This window comes from Temnothorax longispinosus, chromosome 3 (genome assembly GCF_030848805.1).
Source record: "Temnothorax longispinosus isolate EJ_2023e chromosome 3, Tlon_JGU_v1, whole genome shotgun sequence".
NCBI lineage: Eukaryota > Metazoa > Arthropoda > Insecta > Hymenoptera > Formicidae > Temnothorax > Temnothorax longispinosus.
The window spans coordinates 892,854-915,820 of NC_092360.1; the positions used below are offsets into that span (position 1 = coordinate 892,854).

Sequence of the window (22,967 nt, forward strand, 5' to 3'; positions counted from 1 at the left end):
ATAAAGTCCGCGCCACGTTCATCGCGTTTATTCTGTTCGCGCGGCAACGTAAACGTAATTTACCGCTTTGCCATTCTTTCCACGGACGGGCCCTATTGCGCTGCACCATTTCCTGCTTCCCGACGAAATTAGCATAGAGAGATCGACGCTGGAAAAGGCGAGGAACGGTCGCGGCAAATGGTATCGAGGGAACGATGTGTCGCAATGGCGCTTTCGTGAAACCGCACGGCAGATTCGCTCGGTTTCGCTTTATCGGTACGTCGGAATAATTTTATATAGTTCAGAGACGACGCAATAAGCCCTCGCAAAGTAGATCGTGCATTTAGACAACGCAAGACCGCTATACGAAGCGTCCATGTGAAACGTCTTACATCTTATTTATGCCTTTTCCCCTCGCTATATTACGGATCGGATATCTCTACAAGACGATTTCTGCCTTTGCGAGAAATGCGACGGTGGTCTAAGCAATCTTTATATTAAATTGTTTCGACTTGTCAAAAAATATTTCTTAAAAAACAGTTTGATGCGTTATCTGTTTATAGATACAATTTTTTTGTCTTATCTTATGTAAGCTACATTTTTATTTTTTTTTGTTATGTTATATGACTTCTCTATATTACGCGAACGGCCCCCTTCTTGCGTTTTATTAAATACACTTAAATAAGCTATTTTATAAATTTCTTTAAAAGATACAGCCGCGTAATAATAAATCATATATAAAAACATCAACAACATGACAGGTATCAATTATATGCAATATACACGAATACAATCGCGTGTTACATTGAAGAGTTACATTACATTGAAAAGAAAACGTAGTTGAAAATAACAAAGCTAATTCTCGCACAGCTCATCATGCAAAATAAGAGCCTCTCTTGCAAGATTTTATCCTTATCATCATGAATATTCTTTCCGATGGCACCGTTCGGTTACGGAGTATTATTACGGAGTATACGAAGCATAATGTGAAAGACGGTGTAATGCACACGTGCTGCTTTCGGATAAAAATAAACGAGATATACAGAGTGCCCTAGATCTGAATGATACATTTCTTAGTCAGTCTGAAATCGATTTCTTTTTAACAGAAATATCGCAAACAATCTTAAAATTATGAACAATTAAAAATGAAGACAAGAAGGAGAACTCTTTTTTTCAAATGGAAAATAAAATTGATGTTAATCCGTTTAATAGTAAATTGTGAGAGGTTTATAATTTAAGAAATTTAAAAATCAACAAAATATTTAAAAATTTAGGAACTCGTCACAAATGGTATCGACTCCAAAATCAGAACTAAGACGTTTTGTATATGCATATTCCTCTTCGCCGATTTTCGCTATATCATAATAAGATTCTCGGAAGCATTAGATCCGCCCTGTTAAGTTTCGCCAATATATCAAGATAATTTTACCGAGCGAAGGGGCAAACGCGAGTAGACCCTCGATCATCTGCTGTGCTAGAGTGTACCGAGAGAGAAGATTTAATACACGCGACCGTGTGTACTTACTCCGATAACTGTGTTTAGCTGTGTGTGCTTGCATTCTTCGCAATTAGCTCGAGGGAAGGAGGACACGCCGATGCGACGGTTCATTGCAGCCGCAGTTTGAATTAGATAAAGCCTTGTCGCCTATACTTTAGCTCTTTTGATCTCTAAACCGTAAATTATTCGACATGAGACTCTTGCTTTATCTATAGTGCGAAACTTGATATATAATTTTGAGAATTCGTACAAAGAATATTTCTTGGAACAGAGATTCGCAGCGAATCATGTTAAATCTTTCGCAATCAATCTTCTTTCCTACAAAGTCTATGAATCCCGTTGACAATGAAAAAAGGGTTAAAGGAAAACAGTTTACTATAATAAATGTGTTTCGAAAAATAATTCAACATGCATTTATAACATTTAACACGCTCGACAATTATTTAAGATTTGAGATATAAGGGGCTATAGAAATTTTGAAATTAATTTAATAAATGATTTGAATATTATTTAAAATACATATTATATTGATCGCAATTTAAGATAAAAAAAAGATAATCCTTATATAGACGACAGATGAAATAAAGAACATATTCGAAATGGCACGCGGTTGTCAGAATTATTGTTTCCTCATACGCATATTTTCTGCGTAAATACCATCATCGTCCGCAAGAAGCTGATACATTATCGAGATAGATATAACAATGCGTAACGCCGTTTTGCGTGTATAATCATTACGCGCGTATGTTTCCCTTAAAAGTCCCGGGACTCTTCTGACGATGAACGCACTCTGTAATTTTGTACTTTATAATTACGATTATACCGTGCCTCGTAAAAGTTTTATACTTTCGACCGCCATACCTAGACTCTTGAAACATAATGCTGATGAATGTATAACACTTTATGCGATCCTCCACAAACTAGGACAATTAATTTTCCTTTAACAAATCTGATTTTATATGTCAGATATAATGGAGAAAAAATTATTTTATGTTATAAGAAAGCGGCAAAATTATCAACGCACATAATATTTTTAAAAAATATTTAATTTTTACAAAAATGTAATTTTATCTTAAAAGGAAATTAATTCTGAAATCATTCTAAATGTACATGATACAGTTTTTATACTATTTAACATTATAATAATTTTTCATTTCATTGGACACACGTAGATTTCTTTGCAAATAATCAAATATGATAAATATATATACGGTTTAGAGAACCTTAAAGCATTTTCAGAAGTGGATAACAGAGGTCTGTTATGTTTACCCAAGATCTTATTAAGTGAATCTTCGGAATCTGTTACCGATAGAGCTCTAAACTCTCGATCTCCTCGTAAATCTCGCTCTTAAACGCAGCTTTGTGGAACGGCGCAACGTGTAATTATTGCATAATTATCAAGTCAAAAATCGTTTAGAGACTATGGGTGATGTGAGAGACTGTGCGGAAGTGGCTAATTAACACTCGTTGCTTGCTCGAACAAACCGGTGCGTCCGGCCGATTATTTGAAGATCGTCGACCGACGATCCCGCGATTTTAAGTACCGCGATGTGATTTATATCGCGAGTAGTTTATTATTAAATATCCTACTATCGAATCAGTGAGCGTATATCTCACATCGTTTCGCGAACACGCTTCGACTCATTATGATAAAGCGATGTTGCAGTGGGGTGATTCATATCAATATGCATAATTTCAATATTAATTTTCTTCATGGTAACTTACGTTACCTATAAAATCTCCACAGCAAAAAAGGTTTATGTGTGTAAACACATTCATATATAAAAAATAAAATATACGTGAACCTTTTTATCTAATCTTATCAAAATTATCTTGAACAGATCTGAACTTTTCGTACTAAAACCGGAAAAGAATATCTTTAAAATTTTAGTTTTTAGATAAGAAATACTTGTATAGTTGTATTGTATAGTTTTATTGCTCACTATCGCTAGTGAAATATCTAATAGATATTGACGTATAAAACCACTTCAGATTGGATGAACTACTTTATATAAATCAACATCAATCATAGTAACGTGATAATCTACACGATGTTCAGCACAATTATGCTAAACAATACGCATCTTGTATCATATATTTAATTTATCGAACCGACGAGTATCGGCGCAATAGAATACCTGTGTAAGTATTTGAATAAACCGGAAAGACTCGTTTGTCTACCTGAGTGTACTCCGCAGTCGATATCGGCGTCCTCGAAGACGGACGACTCGATGCATTCATCATCGGCGACAGCGGGATCCTCGGTGGTTTCTTCGTTCTTGAATCTATCGTTACCCGCACGAACGTCCGGTTTCTCGACGGTGCAAGGACTATCGACGGACGCATGCCTTCCGAGACGCACCAGCGTGCTGTTGCTCCTCGCCAGCTTCGTGCTGTGAGTCCTACGGATCAGGAGATTCGTGAGAGTCGTGTTCTGCTTGATCCTGGGCTCCTGATGGCTGATCCTATGATCGCGGCTGGACCCGGCTGACTTCGGGACCGAGTCGACGACGATTCTCGTCGCGGGTTTCTCCTCGGCGTTTGCCTTCTTCCTGCATCCGGCATCATTTTCCACTTCGAAGCAAGCGATAGTGTTGTTCAGACGACTATCCTTCCTGCTGCTGGAGTCTTTCCTGCCGGTGAATCGACTTTGGAATCGCTCGATGGTCTTGAACGATCTCGTTCTCTCGACCTTCTTCTTCTGCTCCACCTGACCGCTGGACGTCGCGGGCGTTCGCTCGCACTTGGACGCCTCGAAGATTCTCGTCAACGACTGCACCTTCCCCCTCACTTCGGGTAACGTCTCGTCCGCGTTTCTCCTTGCGTTCAACGTAAAGCCGTCGTTGTTGCTCAAGGTGCGCGTGAGCGACCCGGTCGTCGGCGTCTTCGACGTGCTGCCGATGGGGAAGGTGTTGCAGGCGAATTTCTCGCAACTGCCATCCGTTGAATGGCCCTTCGTCAGTTTGGCGATCGGCTGCCGCGTCGGCTCGCTGCCGTCCAACGGCACGTAGAACGTGGACCGCCGCTTTGGTGATTCCTCGGGATTCTCAGCGGTCAGCATGTCTTCGCATTTCTCGAATCTCCTCGGAGCGATGTGGGATTCAGCTGCGTCAAGTTCACGACGTTGTCGCGTCACGCGAGGCAAATTGTATTACTCGACCGGACGTCGCTCTAGAAATCCGACTGTCCTGAGCTATCACGCCTACTTGGTATGGTCGAATTATCGGTGCGTTCCGGTTTCTTTTCACACGCGTCGAGAGGAGATCGACGCTGAATTTTCAGTCGAGCGTTGTGCTTTTTTATCCGTCACGTCTGCTTTATCTCGTTGTTCGTAGTAACGCTACACGCACCGCGACGATTCCCTCTTTGAGATCGGCTCCGACTCGCTCTCCGATTCCGCGCTACTGCATTTTTGCGTATCGGGTGTCTCTACGGCGCAATATCGAGGACACACGCCGTCAAGATCCTGGCAACACCGCGGGAACTTGTAGAGCCTCCACCCTCGGAGTCGCGGATTAACTCGAGAATCGCGTACAATCTTCAGGGCTGCGATAATAACAATGATCACATCTCCTCTTCTTCTCTCTTTTTCGCTTGGAATCGGAATTTTTCGTGACGGCTCTTTCGAGAGACCGTCGCGTCGACTTGTCCCTTCGGAATATTTCTCCGTCGCTTTCTCCCTCTCGACACCCGTGTTAAATATAGACTATTGAACAGTCGAAGCGAACGAGAGAGAGAAGCAGCACGTGCGTCGTTAAGGCAAGATGAATATCAGCTGGTGTGTTATCTCTGTATGCCGATACTCGCGGATAACACCAGGCGTTGAACTGTAAATGCGCGACCCTTCGTCGTGTCCTCTTCGTGGCGGCAAAGTCGCTTCTTCCGCAAAGAGCTACCTTTTATCTACGTCTTGTTCAAGTTTGTTTTACGCCTGTTCATTTACACGTCTTCGGAGCAGAAATTCTTCCTTTATATGTCTTCTTAATCTTCCAATACTTTATATGCGCATATATATTCTATTTTTGTATTATATATACTTTCAAACACTTATTACGTAATTTCTTTATGCTTTTTTTATCTTGTAGCTTCTAATTAAATTTGAGATTTTTTACCAGAATACGTATTTGTTTATTATTTTTATCACTTATCGCTGGAAGCTATCTCGATCTTATCACGTAACAAGGTTCTTCTTATTTTTTTGCTTTCTGTCTCGAAATGCGCAAACTTGTGTGGGAGAGAATTATTCGAGTATTTCTCACTTGCTGTCTAAAACGAATCCGTCGATCTATCTGCTCGGAAAGAAAATCACGTAGCTCGGCGTCAGAAGAAACGTGGCATGCTCCAGCGAGATCGGTGGGGTCTGTAGAGGACGCGGAGAGGATGCGCCGTAGAAGAAACCGATGGAGGAGGAGATGCAGCTGGAGATTGCAGGTGGAACTGGTCGAAGAATCCGCGACGATCGCGGAGAATTGCCGTCGGTGTGGATAGGATGCACGCCGTACGGAATTGTTGGCAAAGCCGGTCGAGATTTACGATCGCGGCGAGCGCCCCGACTCGATCGGGGATCGGGGGAAATTTGCGCGACGATTTATAGGCGCCGGATTATAAACCACTAAATTCACTGAAGAAGAAAAGGCGGAGCGCAGTAACCGCGGCGTCGTGACGCGACGCCGGATCGCGATCGAGGATCATCGATCGCGGAGGAGACACACACCTGTCTCGCCGCGATTATTCACCGAAAGAGTTATTCGCGCCGCGGCTCACGACGATTCCTCCGAGTTCGCGCATTCCGACACGTAGTTCCACGATCAGACGGACGGGAGGAAGAGCGGAATCGGTCGCGCTTCCTATTCACTCTGCGACGCGCCGCGCGTCGCGTCACACATCACAGAGATAAACTCCTCTCTCTTTCACCGAGAGACTCTCACGACGCGCACATACACATACACACACATACACACCTCACGTTGAATTTGCGCTCCAAGTGCTCCAACTATTCGCGATCTATCGCGCGCGGAGCACCGACGCGGCGCGGCGCAGCTCCGTTTTTAAGCGACAGTCGCACGGCCGCTGCGCCGAGAAAAGTAAGAGGTGTTCCCGCGAGTCTGGCTCTCTTACGATCTCGTTCCTCTCGCGAACTCGCGCGAAACGATCGCCTTTCTCTCTTTTTCTCACCGATCGCGGGTGCGCAGCGCGGTTCACCCGCGCGAGTAGAAGCGCGTTTCTTCTACTTGTCTATTGTCGAACGTACGTGTTCTTCCGCGCACACGACAGCGTTGCGCGCGATCGGTCCGCACCGCGGACGGACTCACGGCTATCTGGCTCGACGAGCCGGACTTAATCCGAGCGTGCCACGAGCGCCTCTACCGGCGGCGGTCTCCTCGGCGCACATGAAAGAGAGCGAGAGAGAGAGAGAGAGAGCGAGAGAGAGAGAGAGAGAGAGAGAGAGAGAGAGAGAGAGAGAGAGAGAGAGAGAGAGAGAGAGAGAGAAAGAGAGAGGGAGAGAAAGACAGAGAAAGAGAGAGAAAGAGAGATAGCCGACCTGTCGGAGGATCGGCGACGAATGCACGCGCGTCGACTGTACGCTGCACTCGACCAGACTTCCAGAAACGCTTGGTCGTCAGGATGGTCCATGGTGAAAAGTGCAACGGTATATGCTCGGATAAGTGAAAGGAAATGTACTGGAAAATTTGAATCGTAAAAAGGAGATATTACAGTCAGGGTTGTATGTGTGATAAATTTCAAGATTACGTGTACGTGGATTGTTTAAGTATTGCTTACATTTATGTTTACGCGAACCTTTTTCATGTGGAGACAAAAAGTAAATTATTATAAATTGAATGACTAATTAATTGATTTCTTTAAACTGTATTTTTGCAAACAGTCGTACAGAATAAAAAGCAGTTTTAAACTATAGATTAGATTAGATGCATTTCAGTTATGATTTATTTATTAACTGTACAGTTATATGAAAGATACACACATAATGTTGATATAGAAACATTATTATTTACATTTTTGCTTGCACGTTAAACATAATTTACATTGTACATATGTAGATGTAAATTACTATATTTTACACGTAAATGCCTAATCCTGATATTAGTGACCTCAAAAATCTATCGCTTTCCAAGAAAACAAGAACGAATAAAAAACCTAGAAAAAGATTTTCGTAAATAAAAAAACAAAATAATTTCTTTTTCTTCTTGTACCAATTTTCGCAAATGTAAATGTAGATTTATATTGTAGTCTTTAAAAACGAGACGATTCAGAATAAAGATCTGCGCAAGAAGAAGCCAAGAATCGCTTCTGGCAAATGTCAGTTTTAACTGACGATCAACGAGAGAGCTATCAAGAATCTTGAAAACTTTAAAACAAATTAGATAGAAATATGCCACTAAAGTTGATAAGCTCCGTTATCGTGTATTTTTCTCGCTATCTCATACTTCTCGTCAATCTGATTTTGTGCAATAAAAATTCCTGTGCAATATTCGCAATAGGCAGATACGAGGATATTATTTATTTTCTACATATGATCGGCGATATTGCAGCAACGTGAAAGCGTTCTGCGAACAGGCCTGGCAAGCATTGCACTTGCAGTAATTAAGACGTAATGATAACCAGGGAGGTAACTTCAACTGCGGGATGTCTTACATAACGACACGCTAATTGTTACGCGGGCGTGTAAAACATTTCCATTATTTGAAATAGAAATTTCGATTACAACCTCGGAAGATTAATGTTGCACGCTCTAGGGAAACCATGCATGCGTTCGTAGTATTGTACACATCGAGTGATAACATCCGACATTATAGAAATAATAAAAATATATTGTCAGAAAATAATAAAAGAATACAAGCAGGATATGGATTTTATAATTATGCGTCGATTCCTTTCATAAAAAAGACGTGTTACTCGGTATTATTCAATCTCAAATATATTTCCTCCTGAATTCGTTCCCTATGAATCGGCTTGACTTTGTAACGCGGCAATCGTTTCATTATCGATACAGTAAATTCCGACACGTAAAAAATGACAGGTATATTTTCCGGCAAATTAAGCGTGTCTAAGAAAATCTCTACGACTTCATTGAACTCACGTTCGTAACTGTTTCTTCGCCATTCTACTACCTGTTCCGCACCGCTCCATTTCAAAACTTATAGTATAAAACCGATAGTTTACGATCACAATGTCCATTCCATAAAAACTGCAGGTCCGCATTCAGAAATAGGAGGGAAAGATGCCATGGCTTTTTATAAAGACTACAAATTCAAGTAATTGACAACTTTGCTTTAAATTTACTTAATTGCTATAATTTAATGTTGCACGTTTTCTTTTATCGGTATGACGATACCAGTCGTGGAAAATAAATAAAAATTATGTAATATTGCGTTGTTATATCCTATATTCTTCTTGATTTATGCATGCATATTCACAAATTCTATTAAATTGATCTATTCCCGTCTCTTTCTGTAACAGTAATAATTATTAGTGAATAAAATTACCAAATATTTAAGTTGACAAAATATGATGGAAAGCTCGCCTTTTTGCTAGCTTAAAAATTCATATTGCTGACTTTGCATGCGGACGTAGAATTGCTTTCAAGGCCAGCAGTCAAAAGGACCGAGAAAGGATGTGACACGATAAATAACGTCGACTCCACGTGAACCGTTCGGATTTCGAAATCACGTTCTCATTTCTTGATAGCCAGTCTCTGAGACGGCTTAGGACGATTTATGTGATGTCGCTATCAACTCCTCGACAAAAAGCTCTCTCGAATTTCTCCAAATGCAGGTTTCATTAGAATAAAATATGCGCAAAATATGGTGTTCAAAAAATTCATTTACAAATTAAATAAAGAGTATCAATAATGCCGCTTTTGTTTGCAAAAATAATAGGTACGTGAAATTTTCAAGATCTTTATCTCGCGTTTTCGCTCGAAGCTGCTATTTGAAAAAGAAGAAACCCTTTCAATTATGTTCACATAGCGTTTCGGTAAATAATGCGTTTGTATGCTTTCACCAAATGTCTCTCTTTCTGTTTCCACAATTATAATTTATTTCTATCGGGGAAAACGCGTGCGTTCACGCGATAATTCTTCGAAATGCCCGTTGAAAGCAAACTCGTGCGTGTGAAAATTTCACTTTTACACGTTACACATCGGCTCCTAGCCCGTACATTGTTCTTGGTCTTTTCCTTCCTTCAGTTTGTTAAACAAGTCAAGATTTCCCCAAAATAACATAGATAGAAACTTCGCAAATAAATATTTTGGAAACAATTGACTAAACGACTCGTATAAAATTACAAAATTGCACATATGTAGTTGATTTAATTCTCAACAAGTATAAATGTTATCAACTTTTTGGTATCATGGATTTATATAATTCTATTTAAAAAGTTTAGTCAAATAAAAATTTTATAAGTAACTAACCATTTTATATTAAGATTCTATACACAATTAAATTCGTAGTGTCAAATTATACTCAATTTAAGTCATCTTTAACCATTCCTATATAGGTCGCCACTGCTCTTACTCAAAATATATCATTAATTTAACTAAAACAATGTGAATTTAACAAAACGAATAAAGTTAAAATAATGCTGTTTTGTGTTAAAATAATAAATTTCGACGTACATGGTAGTTAAAAATAACGAAATGTTATTTAACTCAAAGTTCAAGTTTCATTCTTTAATATTTAGCAGTGTATATTTTAATATTAATTATAGCGATATTTTCAAAATACCAAAGTTCTAAATGGTAAGAATTTAAACATTTTTAATGTTTAAATTTTCTTGTAAGACAAAACCCGAAATTGTAATCTCATATATCTCGTTGACAATAAATATAAATCGCGTGTGCAATCGATAAGCATAAATTATTTCCTATCGAACCGACGCGATGTAGAAATAGATTAGAATATTTGTTATCATGTAACTGTTTTAAAGCAACACTCTAGAACGACTCCTTTCACTCTTAACTGAAGCGAGTTTGATTTTTGTAATGGATTGGATTTAATGATGTCGCATATACCAATTATGTATACAAATAGAATATGTATACATAATAAATATATAATAAATATTGCAATTTTTATTCATAATCGGTTGAGTAAATTGCGAGAAAGTAAACTGTAAATTTCGCTGGTATTTAATGTCTATATTTTATAAAACATAATATGGAATTGCTCGATTGATCTCAAAAAAGAAAGGGATCTAAAAAATGTTGACGAATAAAAAAATGTAACAAACGTGATTTAATGTATTCTCATTAAAGAAAAGCGAATGAAGTGTTCGTAGAAATTCATAAGAATAAATATTAAAAGTTGATTTTCATTGCATTTTATTGCATGCATAAATCTTTGATTTATGTCATTTATTGCGCGAAAGGTTTTCGTTCAAATCACCAATTTTTACACAGAGTCGCGATGCAACTTCCGCGTGTCGCGAGACACAATCGTTCTTGTCGTTTGCGACATCACTTAATTGTAATAATGCGCAAGATCCGGCGATGGCGCCGAACGCGCTTTCCTCATCGTGGAGATTGACGGACTATGCCGCTGCTTAAAATGAATAATGACCGGGGCGTGTGGATGCAATTGTAAAGCGAGCAAAACGAGTAATCTCAGGATTGCGGATTCTCTTTGCGCTACCCACGCGCTGCACACGAAATATTTCATTTTGCATGTTACAATCGGATTCATGTTCTCAGATTTTTTGTAGTACCGTCACTACCGAGGATACGCTGGATTTCCGTGCCATCAGCAATAGGAACGTCCTTTTAACAGAAAAGGAACTATCGTTTCCCACGAACTAAAATTTGTGATCGGGTCTTCATTGAGTCTTCGTTTAAAAATGTGGGAAAATGTGCTTCGAAAAAAGCAAAACGAATGTCGGAAATTCGTCCCATATTTCGTTCCCGAACTCTTTGTTGGATATATAATGCAATTAGCATTTCATGACAATGCTGCCTGGGAAATGCATTTATAAGCACGTTTTCAACGTAACTATACTTATCTCCCTCGCACCGAAAGCAGGCGTCTGAGCACGTGCCTTTGAAGCTGACGTTCGCAACATCCGCCGTGCACGACAGGGAATCTTAACGACCTGTACTTAAACGAGTTAGACAGCGCCGATCTCGGTATAGCGTGGCAATTAAACACTTTTTTCTAGTCACGAGACAAATAGAATGCTTAGAGAACATAACTGGAAGAACGTGATTCGCAAATATATACGATTCTATCGTAATGAAATTTCCAACAATTGTGACGGATATATTTTATGATAAAAATATAAATACCAAAAAGATGACTAATATATTTTTAAAGCAATCTAACCATAATCGAAGTGTGATTGATAAAAATGAGAAATATTGAAATCTATTTTTTCACGTTTTTGAGTGACACAATATGATATCAGCAGTCACGTGATTATGTATTGACAAAATATGTCGCGTTATGCAAATATTGTCACGAAGAGTAATATAAATATGAGAAAATTATAAAAATAATCATGTTTCTCTTACGTCAAAGTTTATCACCGATTAGTTGAGTAAGCTGAATACAGAATTTTTTATGCTCTTTTGACATTATGTCTACGTTTCATTAAAAAGATATAATTTGTTACAGATATAATTTGTACAACAAGCTAAAAATACGGCTAATAATAAGTGTGTTAAACCGGATTTGTTTGAGCAAATAAATAAATAGAAATGAAAAAATGACAGAGAAAAAAACAACTATTTTTTCAGTCAGCTCGTTAATGTGCATTTGCGTGGATTTGTAAACTTCTTGTATGATTCAAATCTTGTGATTACACGCACCAATGTGAACATAAAAATTATAATTATCTGCAGGAAATTATAAGATCGCGGTCTCACACTCGATCTCAGAACCGATTAAATGTTAAGCATAACTTCCTGCAACGTACTCTCGTGCAGTGGATTCGACATGAATATATATGGGGAATTAACGAAGAATATCTGGCATACTTGGATATGTATATGTTGTAATTATCAATTAATTTAATAACGGGAAAATTTTGGAAATAAGCGCATGCACAAGTATTGAAGACAGGGTAGGCAAAAAGGTAGAAATTTATGGATAATATATAATATATAATATATTGATAAACGTATACAATACGCCTTTCGTGTTAAGAATGTATCCTAGTGTGAAGACAATATTTCCTTACTGTTTTCATGAATATACTCCAATAACAATAGGCTAATTATCGGAGTGTATTAAATCATTATTATCCTGGCGAGTTTAATTTCTGTCGCTACAGATTATGTTTATGCTAGGAGATATAAAACAAAGTATCTTTGCAAATAAACATAGAAATAATTTTTCCGTATTTACGCCATAAAAGTTTGAAGTTTCATGTACTCAAAAATTTTCATTTTTAATCGAAACTTGTAACTCCATGATGCTTGCAAGTTACACGAGGGTCACGTTTATTGCATGGCCACATTAATAAAAAAAATGCACATTATACGTGATTAGCATGACGTAATTATTAGCCGCGGCGTACAAAGACGCGGCGCGATTGACCGAACGTACATTCCATTACGCATCCTATTATCGGCGGCAATTAACGTGGCGCTATCTCAATTCCGGTTCCTCGGCTATACGCAGGGAGTAAGTGTCGGATTTACGGCGAGATTAAACGAGGGAGAAAGGAAAGGAGAGAGGAGGGAAGATTAAGGAGCGCGGGGGATGAGCATTGAAGGAACAAGAAATATGTGTGGGAAGGCGAACCTTAGCGGAGTGCGTGTAGGCAAACGTCTCGACGCGAGCGTCTCCGTCTTCATCCTTCGTTTTTCTCATCCTTCACTCTTTTTGCAGTCGTCTCCCAACAACGACGCTGCCAAAAGAAGGATGACGACGAAGACGGCTCGACGACGGGCTAAAGCGATGATAGCGGAGTATAGACAAGCGACAGAGTTCAATTTGTTCCGACTAGACCTCGAATTTAATTTCACATTTTCTGTATCGTGTACTAGATAGTTTATAGATTCTCTATCAAACTTTAATTAAAATTCCAATAAGAGCATACCATTAAATACTATACTACTAATAGTTCTTAATATAAAAACTATAATTGAAAATGATTAAACAAAGTAAAAAAAGTTATAGGTAGTCGGATCAGCAACATAAGAAAAAAAATCTTGCATTTTAAATTAATTTGCTAATTTACTCTAACTCATCAATGTACAGATATTAGACAGATTTGAATTTTAAAATTATCCTTCTGATATGATTTTTTGCATAAAAATCATATTGTATAAGATAAAGATTGTTATTTAGATAAAGATTGGAAAAGCAAGAATCGCGACCAAACTTGTCGACACACAGCGACCGTTGCTCCCATTTTCCGCGGAGCGAAAGGCCCCGCGGCTTGTCGCATGTGCGAAGTCGCTTTTATGCTTGTTCTACCGTTCAAGCGGAACGAAACCGCATAGGTGCTGTCTGTCGCGCTGTTTGAACAAGCGAATGCCACGACATGTCGATATTATCTGCGATATTTAAACGCGCGTTTGCTCGATCGGCGGCGAGCTTATCTTCAAAGCTTGTCAAATATTTTTCTGATCATCTGCAGGATCAAAAAAGACTTTCTTTGCATCGCAAAGAGTATTTTCACATAAATCAAATGCAATTATATAAATATTCAACAAGTTTATTAATTAGTAAAAAAATTTATGATACTTGTGTGGCGAATAGAATTGATGGATATATCGAATTTGGAAATAAATATTTGACCACTGACTTATTTCATTTCAAAAAAATTGCCGCTTTGTCAATTTCGGTTAACTTCAAATCATCACGAAGTGTCAAAATTTCAGTTATAATGTACAAAGTTTCAAAAAGTTACAAAGTAGATAAATCAACGGTTTAAAGGGATTCCCGAGAGTTTAACGAAGAACGCAGAGAAACGGAAACGGCAAATTTCTACGAGATGACGAAAGTTCTCAGAATGATCGGCAAAGTTACTCACATTAACCTGTACGTTTAGCAGTTACAATAACTTTTTAGTTAAAAGTCTTATTTTACAAATAGAGGGAAAGAGAAAGAGAAAACAAAAGATTAAAAAAATCGGAATAGAAAATAAAATCTTTATTCAAGATGACGAGTTTTCGCAAAGTTAAACTTATGCAAACTGTCGTGAAAACACCGTGGGACAAGTCATGCAAAAAAATTATAAATAGTTAAAAAATGATGTTTTTGTGATGATAATGAATATTTTAGCGCGTACATCCTAAATGATCCATTAGTGTTCAACCCTTATATAGGCCTGTACAAAAATCGCACGTTATCGTCGTTCCCCTCGTTAGAAATGATTATTCATTATTAGGCTTTAAATTGGGATGCATTATAGGCGCGCAGTCATATGAAATCGAGCGAAAAAATTTGTACAGACCCGAATGAGGGCAGCTGTAACGTAATGTCGGTAGCTTCTTTCTTCATAGGGGAGTGGTGGAGCGATTTGCATATGCTTGCCGGACACTGGGTAGCATGCTTATTTTGGGATTTGAATTGATTGACGGACGAAGAGACGGTCGAACGAACGGACGAACGGACAGACGGACTAGTTCAGTGACCGGTGCAAAATTCGTAGGCATTCGACAATAAGAATTGCATTCGTGATCACGTACCGCAAAGCAACTTTTGCGTCTGGCATTGTCACACATTATTCCGGTCTTACACCTTCATGGGTCCATTATCATAATCATTGTGCGTGCCACTTTCAGTCATTAGTACAAATAGAATTTTTCGTTTCTCGCGCGAATAACGTTTAAATTTAAATATTTTACATATATTTTGCTATGTTTTTTTTCCTTCATATATTTATGTTAGTCCATATTTTAGGCAAGACCCGGAGACCGAAGTTATAGCTGGCATTTGTGACAAAATTGAAACACAACGCAAACGACGAAAGAAAGCTTCGCGATCTCGAGTAAGAAAAAATTAATCGTAATTATTATACGGTAGCTTAATTTTAACATAAGATTTTAGAATCTCTATATATTATAGTTTCTTTTAAAAGATTAAATCATACACTTAAAATTACATTATCTCAATCAAGTATTAATGCTAAACAGAGACGCGTCACATTGCATATGCACATGTAAGATTTCAAGAGTTACGAATATTCAAACAGAGACGATGAATGGCGCGATTCATTCGGAAACAGCGCTTCATGAATCACGAGATTCCTTTCATTCTTATTGCGATGTTGTAAAAAAAAGACCGAACGATGGACGACGTCCCCGTATTTCGTTTGCAGGCTAAACCGTCGAGAAAGAAATCGTCACAGATCCGTCTCCGTTAATTCACGGTGACGTAGGTAGCCGTAAATGAGTCATCACGAAAGGGAAGCTTCTCTCTCGTTGCCACGCTCTTTTCGCCTTTGCCGCATTTTCCTCTTTCCAGTTTTTCGCACGTCCTCCACATATTTTCTTCCTCCGAGCAGCTGCACGTTCTGCGCGCACGATTGTCTTCCCTTTTTTACTCTCTCATTCCGTCTCTTCTACCTCGCTTTCTTTTCTGCCGCGTACACTTTTCTCCTTTATAATGCGCGTCACAAGTAAAACTGTGAAACCGCCACTTTTTCATGCGGTATTTTCCAGCTGGCAATTTGTCACACGATGTAATTAAGTCACGATATCATTTGTATTGTTACAACTATTATATTTAGGACAGAAACTGTTCTTTTAAACTGTTGATATTATCAACTGTTATTTTATATTTTTGATTACGCAAAGTTTCCATAATAAATGTGTGTGCAAGACATATAATATACTGTATAAGCCTTAAAGATATCAAATTTTATTCATAAAAAATGGTCAGTACATTACTCAAGTATGCGACGATAAATGCAAATTGGAATTATCGCCTGTCGAAGCGGTGCGAAATGCAAGCTGCCCAACGTAACGTGATTACAAGTAGATATACCGTAGAAAAAAATATCTCCACCGGTTAACAAGCCGGCAACAGGCGACGCAGTCAGTGGTCGAGCGATACAAGACGCGTAATTCGAGCCTGAGCGAGCATCGCGACCTTGAGAAACTTCGCCACGTACACCGCAAAGATCCCGTGCCTTTCTTTCCTCTCTCTCTCTCTCTCTCTCTCTCTCTCTCTCTCTCTCTCTCTCTCTTTCTCGATCTAGACCGCGATCGGAGACCGCGACATTTAACGCGAAATTTATCGAAGAAGGCGCGGCTATAGGGTTTCAAGTAGAGATCTCAAAGGGTGTTCGGGCTACCGCGGAATAAAGGCGGAATAAAGGCGCGTCATAAAGCTCGAATATGTGTGTAATTCGATTCCCGATAGTCCCGCGGCCTTGAACGTACGCTGCCCATCTGCTATCACGGTTCGCAGTATCCGCCGGGATGCACCGTGTTGGAGTGCCGGTTCGAGGCCGATCGACCGGTGGCCCGGATCGTCCAGGTACCCGCCGACACCGCAGCGACCGCTCGGAATTCGAGTCTACACATAGAGATGAAACCGTCGTCCGACTCGTTCTCGAGGTAGGAAATCGTGCGAATCGAACTGATACATAGAATTGATTGAATGAGAAATTAGAAACCTGACACCTTGAGGATCAGCGATTCAGTAAACAATCATAAAATCGTATTTTTTAAATAAAATGTCCAAAAATAAGATTAGTAGATTTAGTGACATCAAAAAATAGTGATATAAGAAGAAAATAAAAAAGATAAGGAAAATACATATGTCGATTTATAAGACTATTATAAGAATACATCTGAACTACATATAAAATCATGTAACATTCGCATTGGTTCGAAAGATGTTAGCTGAAATGACAGAATATATAGCAGAATATATAGCACCAATAATAGAATCAAAATATTTAAAATAGTAATTTTATACTTGACACATATATTATTCTTGCCTGACTATTTCAAACGGCAAGCACGTACGAGGCAATCACCAGCGAATTTTTCTCGAAAACGATCTCTTTTGTCTTCAGGGTGACACCGCGATGTAAAGACGTAAAGCAGAGAGTTAGCTCGATCGACATCTGTTCTCACTGTTCTCAGAATCGGACGATTGATAAGTTCGTCTTACTTCCTGCATCCTATATATTATCTCATATCGATGATTCAGTAACTTTGGCTGATAAAATAAAACCACTGAAAACTGTCTCCTCTACGATTCTGAAGTTTGACAAGAACGAAAAGCAACTCGACGACTCCACCTCCAAAATATTGCGTTGTTCATCATCAAAAAATATTTTAAGAGCATCTTATTGCGACGACAAATTGTCTAAGCAGCCAGCGACTTTCGTCGAATGCACTACAACATCCAAGGTCCCTTTGGCTAGAGTCATTCAGTGCTCAACAAAGACAAACGAAGGTGATGGAACTAATTACTGTATTTATTTAGGATCGAAGGTGAAAAAAGGTAGCTCTCACAAAATCATTCAGCCAGTAACTGAATCCGCTAAGAAGGCGATTTCTGATAAAAAAACAAGAGTTTCCAGCGAACGGGCTCTTTCAGAACGAAGTATTCCATGTCGAAAGCCGAAACCAGAAGTGACACATTGTTCCCCAGACTCCGAACTTGCATATCCAGGGAGATCGGATTTGAAAATCGATATTTTGCTTTGCCCAGAGATAAAAGATCCGCTTTCTCAAATAACACGCAAGAACGGTCTTGATCCTTCCGATATACCAAGTTCCTCGAAGAAACCCTCGAGAAGATACAAGAGACGAGTTTGTTCAGCCAGTTGTTACCAACCAGTCCGACCAGCAACCAAGGATGTTTGCAGCAATTTTCTTCGCGCGAAATCTTCAGCATCAGATGCAAAATCTTCGCCGATACAAATATGCACGACGCAAAAACGTCTTGACGATCAACGACTTCAACGTCTGGCTTCAGAGCAGATACTGCGAACTGAGGTAACGCGGATAGAATCCGCGAAGTCGGACAAAGCATCCGCGTGTCAGAGGTCAGCGGTAGCCTATAAGCGTGCTTGCTTAATTCCTGAGAAGGTTTCCGAGGATACATCGCGCTTGCCCAGCTCGCAAGAATTGCTTGCTCGCTATAAGGAATACATTCCCGCCTACCAGTTGGAAAGATACGAGACCTGTCGCTCTAAAAGAAACGGTCTTCAGGACGAATGTATCCCACTGCTATTGCGAACTATATTGAAGAAAGAGGAGCAGCGACGTACTTTGGACAAGTGTATCGAACGTGAACGAAATATAGATCAATTAGGTCAGAGTGGGACGAGCGAATCGAGAAATCACGATCAAACTGAATTTTTGTTGTGTATAGAATAATATTGGAAATCGAGGAAATAAAAATGAATTAGATTTCATCGAGAATAAGATCGGGAAATAATTGTTTTTGATTGTTGCAAAACAGCCACAAGGATTATATAACATGTTATTAAATTGTTAACTTTTTAATATAAAATATATACTTGTGTTTTTACATATGTCATAGCTGTAATTATCAAAGTTGTATAAAAATAATAGATATTTTGCGTTATTTTATATTGATAAAACTTCTGTTTTAAGGGAGGCACCTCCAATGAGCTTGTCCTTCATATATTATAAAGATTATCCTCCTGAGTAACTTTTAAAAGGTTTTAGCCTTCGCTCGTTGTTTATTAAAAAGTTGCTAACGAAAGAAGTTTGAAAAATATAATAGTTATTCTCAGGACTGAAAGAAACATAAGTGACTAATATGTATGTAAAAATAGTATATGTATAAGCGAGGGAGTGAATCCGTCCCTGCTTCTAAAAAAAACCTAATCAAAATCCAATATTATTATAACCTTTTTAACGCCTTTTATAAGAAAGTTATTTCTTAACATAAAATGATTCCACTTGGGTTTCCCACTTTCCACGCAAGCTGTATAATAATACATTTTGTTATAAAAAATTTGTAAGTATAGTAGGTATATATCTCTTAAAAAACTATCTCTTAAAAGATTTGATGAAATCGAGAGCCTGTATGTACATATGTGGACATAGTTTATATCGATTTCAACTGTTGCATGGAATGGCATTCGGCGCAATTGCTCGCGCACTTTATATGACTAATATTATGCGTCGTATAACAGCAGAATGAATACGATTTAATCTCGAAATGGTGAAACTGGAATTTTTTAAACCGGTTACATAAAACTTTCTCCAATTTAATTTGCTTTTATATATTTGGCAAATAAGACTATTTTAATAATATTTACTCTAATATATGTATATGCAGTAAAAGTTTATAAAATCATGATACTACATTTAATACTTAAATTAGAAATTATAATGTTATTAATGTTTACTAACGCGATTCTTATATAAGATAGTACTAGAACTTTCAGTTTAATTATCGGTTAATGCGTTAGTCGCATTTACATAATGGAAAAAGTCTGTAGAGTTACATTATGCTCTCGATGATATGTTCTGGGGCTTATTTTATGGAAAATGGGGAAAATATAAAAATTGCACAAAATATTCAATTTGATACTCATTTGATGGTGCAGCAAAAGAAGACTGGTACTAAAGCCTAAGTACGAAAGCTCAAGAGTAGCGTTAATTAATCCTAACAAAATAACACTTTCGCAATTGGAACTTTTTTTCACGAGAATATATGATATAAATATATAAATGTCACGTAACGGATTAGTATTCGTCTCACACGAGTTTCCGCACATCAAGTCATACAGCCAAACACTTTTACTTTGTGATTCTTCTCATGCGACGACGGGCATGTTACGGCGATAACAGAGAAATAAACAAAACGTCGTCGAGCCAGCCGGAAGTCGTTGCATGTAGGTGCTCGCCCGCGCGACGTTGAAAGGCGACTTTATTTCCGGACCGTCGAACATAATACGCCGAAATACGTATGAAGGTATGTACGCCCTCCGCTCGGTAACAGAATCTAAAATTAGAGCGAACTGTCCCGGCTTCTCTGCATTTCCAGTAGATTCTGTTCACATATGTATCCACATATTTTACTATAAAATAACACGTGTAATTCGTATTAATTCTTTATTATTGTAAAATGTATAATATAGTTCTCCATTAAATAAAAAATATGAAAAGTATAATAGAGCTAATTCTTTTTTATATCAACGTTTCGCCCATGTAAAAAAAATCTAAACCTTTACAATTTAATCGAATTTAACGTCACAATTGATATAAATTTAATTACAATTTTAATATATACGTAAAATAAAAATATCGCTTAACATACTGTTTGAAAGTTGTAAAAAAAAGAAAAAAGAGAACAAACTATAAATATTACTAAAATTGTGTACAAGAGAAAATATTTAGAAATTTTGACGATTGGCTCGATCCTTTTCGTAATAAATTTATTCAGGATATGTGATAATAACGAAATGACTTTTGCAAGATTCAACGACTGTACCGAGTTTACGTTTTAGCGGGGATTCGCCGCGGTAAAGCTCGCGTGAGCTCCAAGAAACGCGTCTTATTCTAGGCTTAAAAGCGGTACGGTGGCCCGGGTGGCCGACGATGGGATTTACATGGAGAACCACACGCGAATCGATATGAACGCACGTGTGGAGACACCGGAACGGCTCGCGTCGGGCAGGAAATATAACGGAGTGCGCGATCCACGCGTACACGCTACCACTTCCGTTACCGCCGTTCTCTGGAGGCAAGCGAGCATTTGCATTCAAACATATTTGCATCGCGACGACGGGCCCTGAATAGAAAGAAAAGAAAAAAACTAGAGAGAGAGAGAGAGAGAGAGAGAAAGACGGCGAGAGATGCCGGTCTAAAGTAACTATGCAGTGTTTCTCGCGACTCCTCCCTTTATCTGCCATACCTTGCGCGCGCGCGCGTTCACGAGATAGAAATTCCGCGCTGTCCGCCGCGCCGAGAATGCTCTCACCGACGCCTAGGAATAAATTTACAAATACTACTTAGCGTTTAACAATCTCTCTCGGCATCGCGCCACTCCGTGAAGAAGCCGACAGAACGTGGAGTTCTAAACCACAAAGTTTAAAACCAAAACTTAACCGTTACATTCAAAGGTACATTGTGGTACCTTTTAGATTTTTTTTATAGTATCACGACAAATTGTGAGAATTTCTTGAAGAATTATAAGCAATATTAGGACTATTTCTGCAATATCCAAATTTTTCTAAGCAATTGATGAAAATAATTTATTTCCAATAAAAAGTAGATTTAAGATTTTTATTATTAAAAGTTCTTTTTATGTAAAACGTAGATATATACATTATAAGTACAGTTTACGTTGATACAAATATTATTACCTATGTGTTACAATTGACGTACATGCATTTATTAAGGAATTATTTTCACCCAAGGTTATCAAACGATTATTTTGTTTCAATGAAGATATAAATAGCTTTAATTATAGCTTTTCAAAGATATTAACAAAATATTATATTTCTGATAACATAAATTCCCATCAATAAAGAAACATTGTCTCTATTTTCTGAATCGAAATAATAATCAAACTCAATATCACTCAACAAATATGAAATTTTTATTTCTTGTCTGGCATTACTTTTTTATTCTTTAAGCTAATACTTTTTTATTCCCTGCCTCTCATCTTCAGCATCCGTATTTGGTGTTGGTGTTCAGTTTGCGCGAGATGGGAGTGATTTAACGCGCAGCAATTAGCGGAAGAACAGCGCCAGTAGTTAACAGTTACGTATATTGCTCGAAACATAAACTTTGGCTATGATCAGGTGGGCTGATGAAGCTTTTTTTGCCACTTCCCGGATATCACGAACCGAAGTTACAGGGTGTGCCTTGGAAGCGCTTGTACCTTTCAGACATATCGCCGACAGGTATTAATTCACTACCAAGCGCGGTTTCAGACTCTGTATTGACGCGTAGCGTAGGACGAGTGCACTGTAATTTATGCGTGATAATTATAACGAGCGGTAAGTCACTTTTTGCCCAAACATATGAGAGTAGCACGATGTGTATAAGCTACATATCTTCAATATGCATCATTATTATTCGTCGCATATCGTAATGCGATTTTGTGGTTTAATTTGTAACAAAAAAAAAAAACAAGCGAATAGCAGCGAACGTTTTTTTGCTGTGTCGCTTTTACTTTACATTGTTTCTGGAGAAAGAACAAAAATAGAATAAATATATTTATAAAATATAGGATGATAACTATTCTAATAAAAGATGTTTATAGCTTTGTTCTTATGGTTTATATAAATTTTCTACTTTCGGATTTTTATTATTTTCGTATTCATGTTAAAATTAAGTTCCGCGTTATTTAAACATTAAAATACTTATAACTTCTAATTTTATATAAATAATAATATTAAAAAATTTGATTTAAAAAGAAAAGTTTTTTGCTTGTGGATTTTGTGGACTCTGATTACAAGACAAACATCTTCTTAACACTTCATGCTTTTCGATCGCGAAGACAGAAGAAACGAATGAATCTAGTATTGGAATGGAATTCAAAATGAAGAAAGGAGATTCTTTGGTAACATAAAACAA

The 22,967-nt window shown here is 38.1% G+C and overlaps 2 protein-coding genes and 1 long non-coding RNA gene across 21 annotated transcripts in view; 2 read left to right on the top strand and 1 right to left on the bottom strand.

Annotated features, from left to right (window-relative positions):
* LOC139809497 (uncharacterized) overlaps window positions 1-22,967 on the top strand; it is a 300,362-nt gene that overhangs the window by 243,098 nt on the left and 34,297 nt on the right. The window lies entirely within an intron of this gene.
* Window positions 1-22,967, bottom strand: part of Raskol (Ras GTPase-activating protein raskol) — a 313,196-nt gene that overhangs the window by 59,452 nt on the left and 230,777 nt on the right. Inside the window, exon 1 of one of the 18 annotated variants that reach the window (XM_071772407.1) lies at window positions 3,659-6,791. The exons of 16 other annotated variants lie outside the window; for them this stretch is intronic. In XM_071772407.1, coding sequence (XP_071628508.1) covers window positions 3,659-4,538 — 880 coding nt within the window. In that variant the 5' untranslated portion in view covers window positions 4,539-6,791. Of the gene's footprint in view, window positions 1-3,658; window positions 6,793-22,967 lie in introns of those variants that run through there. One more of the 18 variants, XM_071772408.1, reaches the window with a different exon arrangement.
* LOC139809493 (uncharacterized) lies at window positions 16,403-21,628 on the top strand. The gene is made up of 2 exons (XM_071772435.1): window positions 16,403-17,003; window positions 17,468-21,628. Exons 1-2 carry the CDS (start codon window positions 16,975-16,977, stop codon window positions 18,780-18,782), a joined length of 1,344 nt encoding a protein of 447 aa, XP_071628536.1. The 5' UTR covers window positions 16,403-16,974; the 3' UTR covers window positions 18,783-21,628.

Bases quoted from the DNA above. Each gene is read 5' to 3' on its own strand.
- LOC139809493 (XM_071772435.1), top strand. From the start codon at position 16,975: ATGAAACCGTCGTCCGACTCGTTCTCGAG. The intron at 17,004-17,467 runs GTAGGAAATCGT...TTTTGTCTTCAG, and splicing joins TCGTCCGACTCGTTCTCGAG to GGTGACACCGCGATGTAAAG.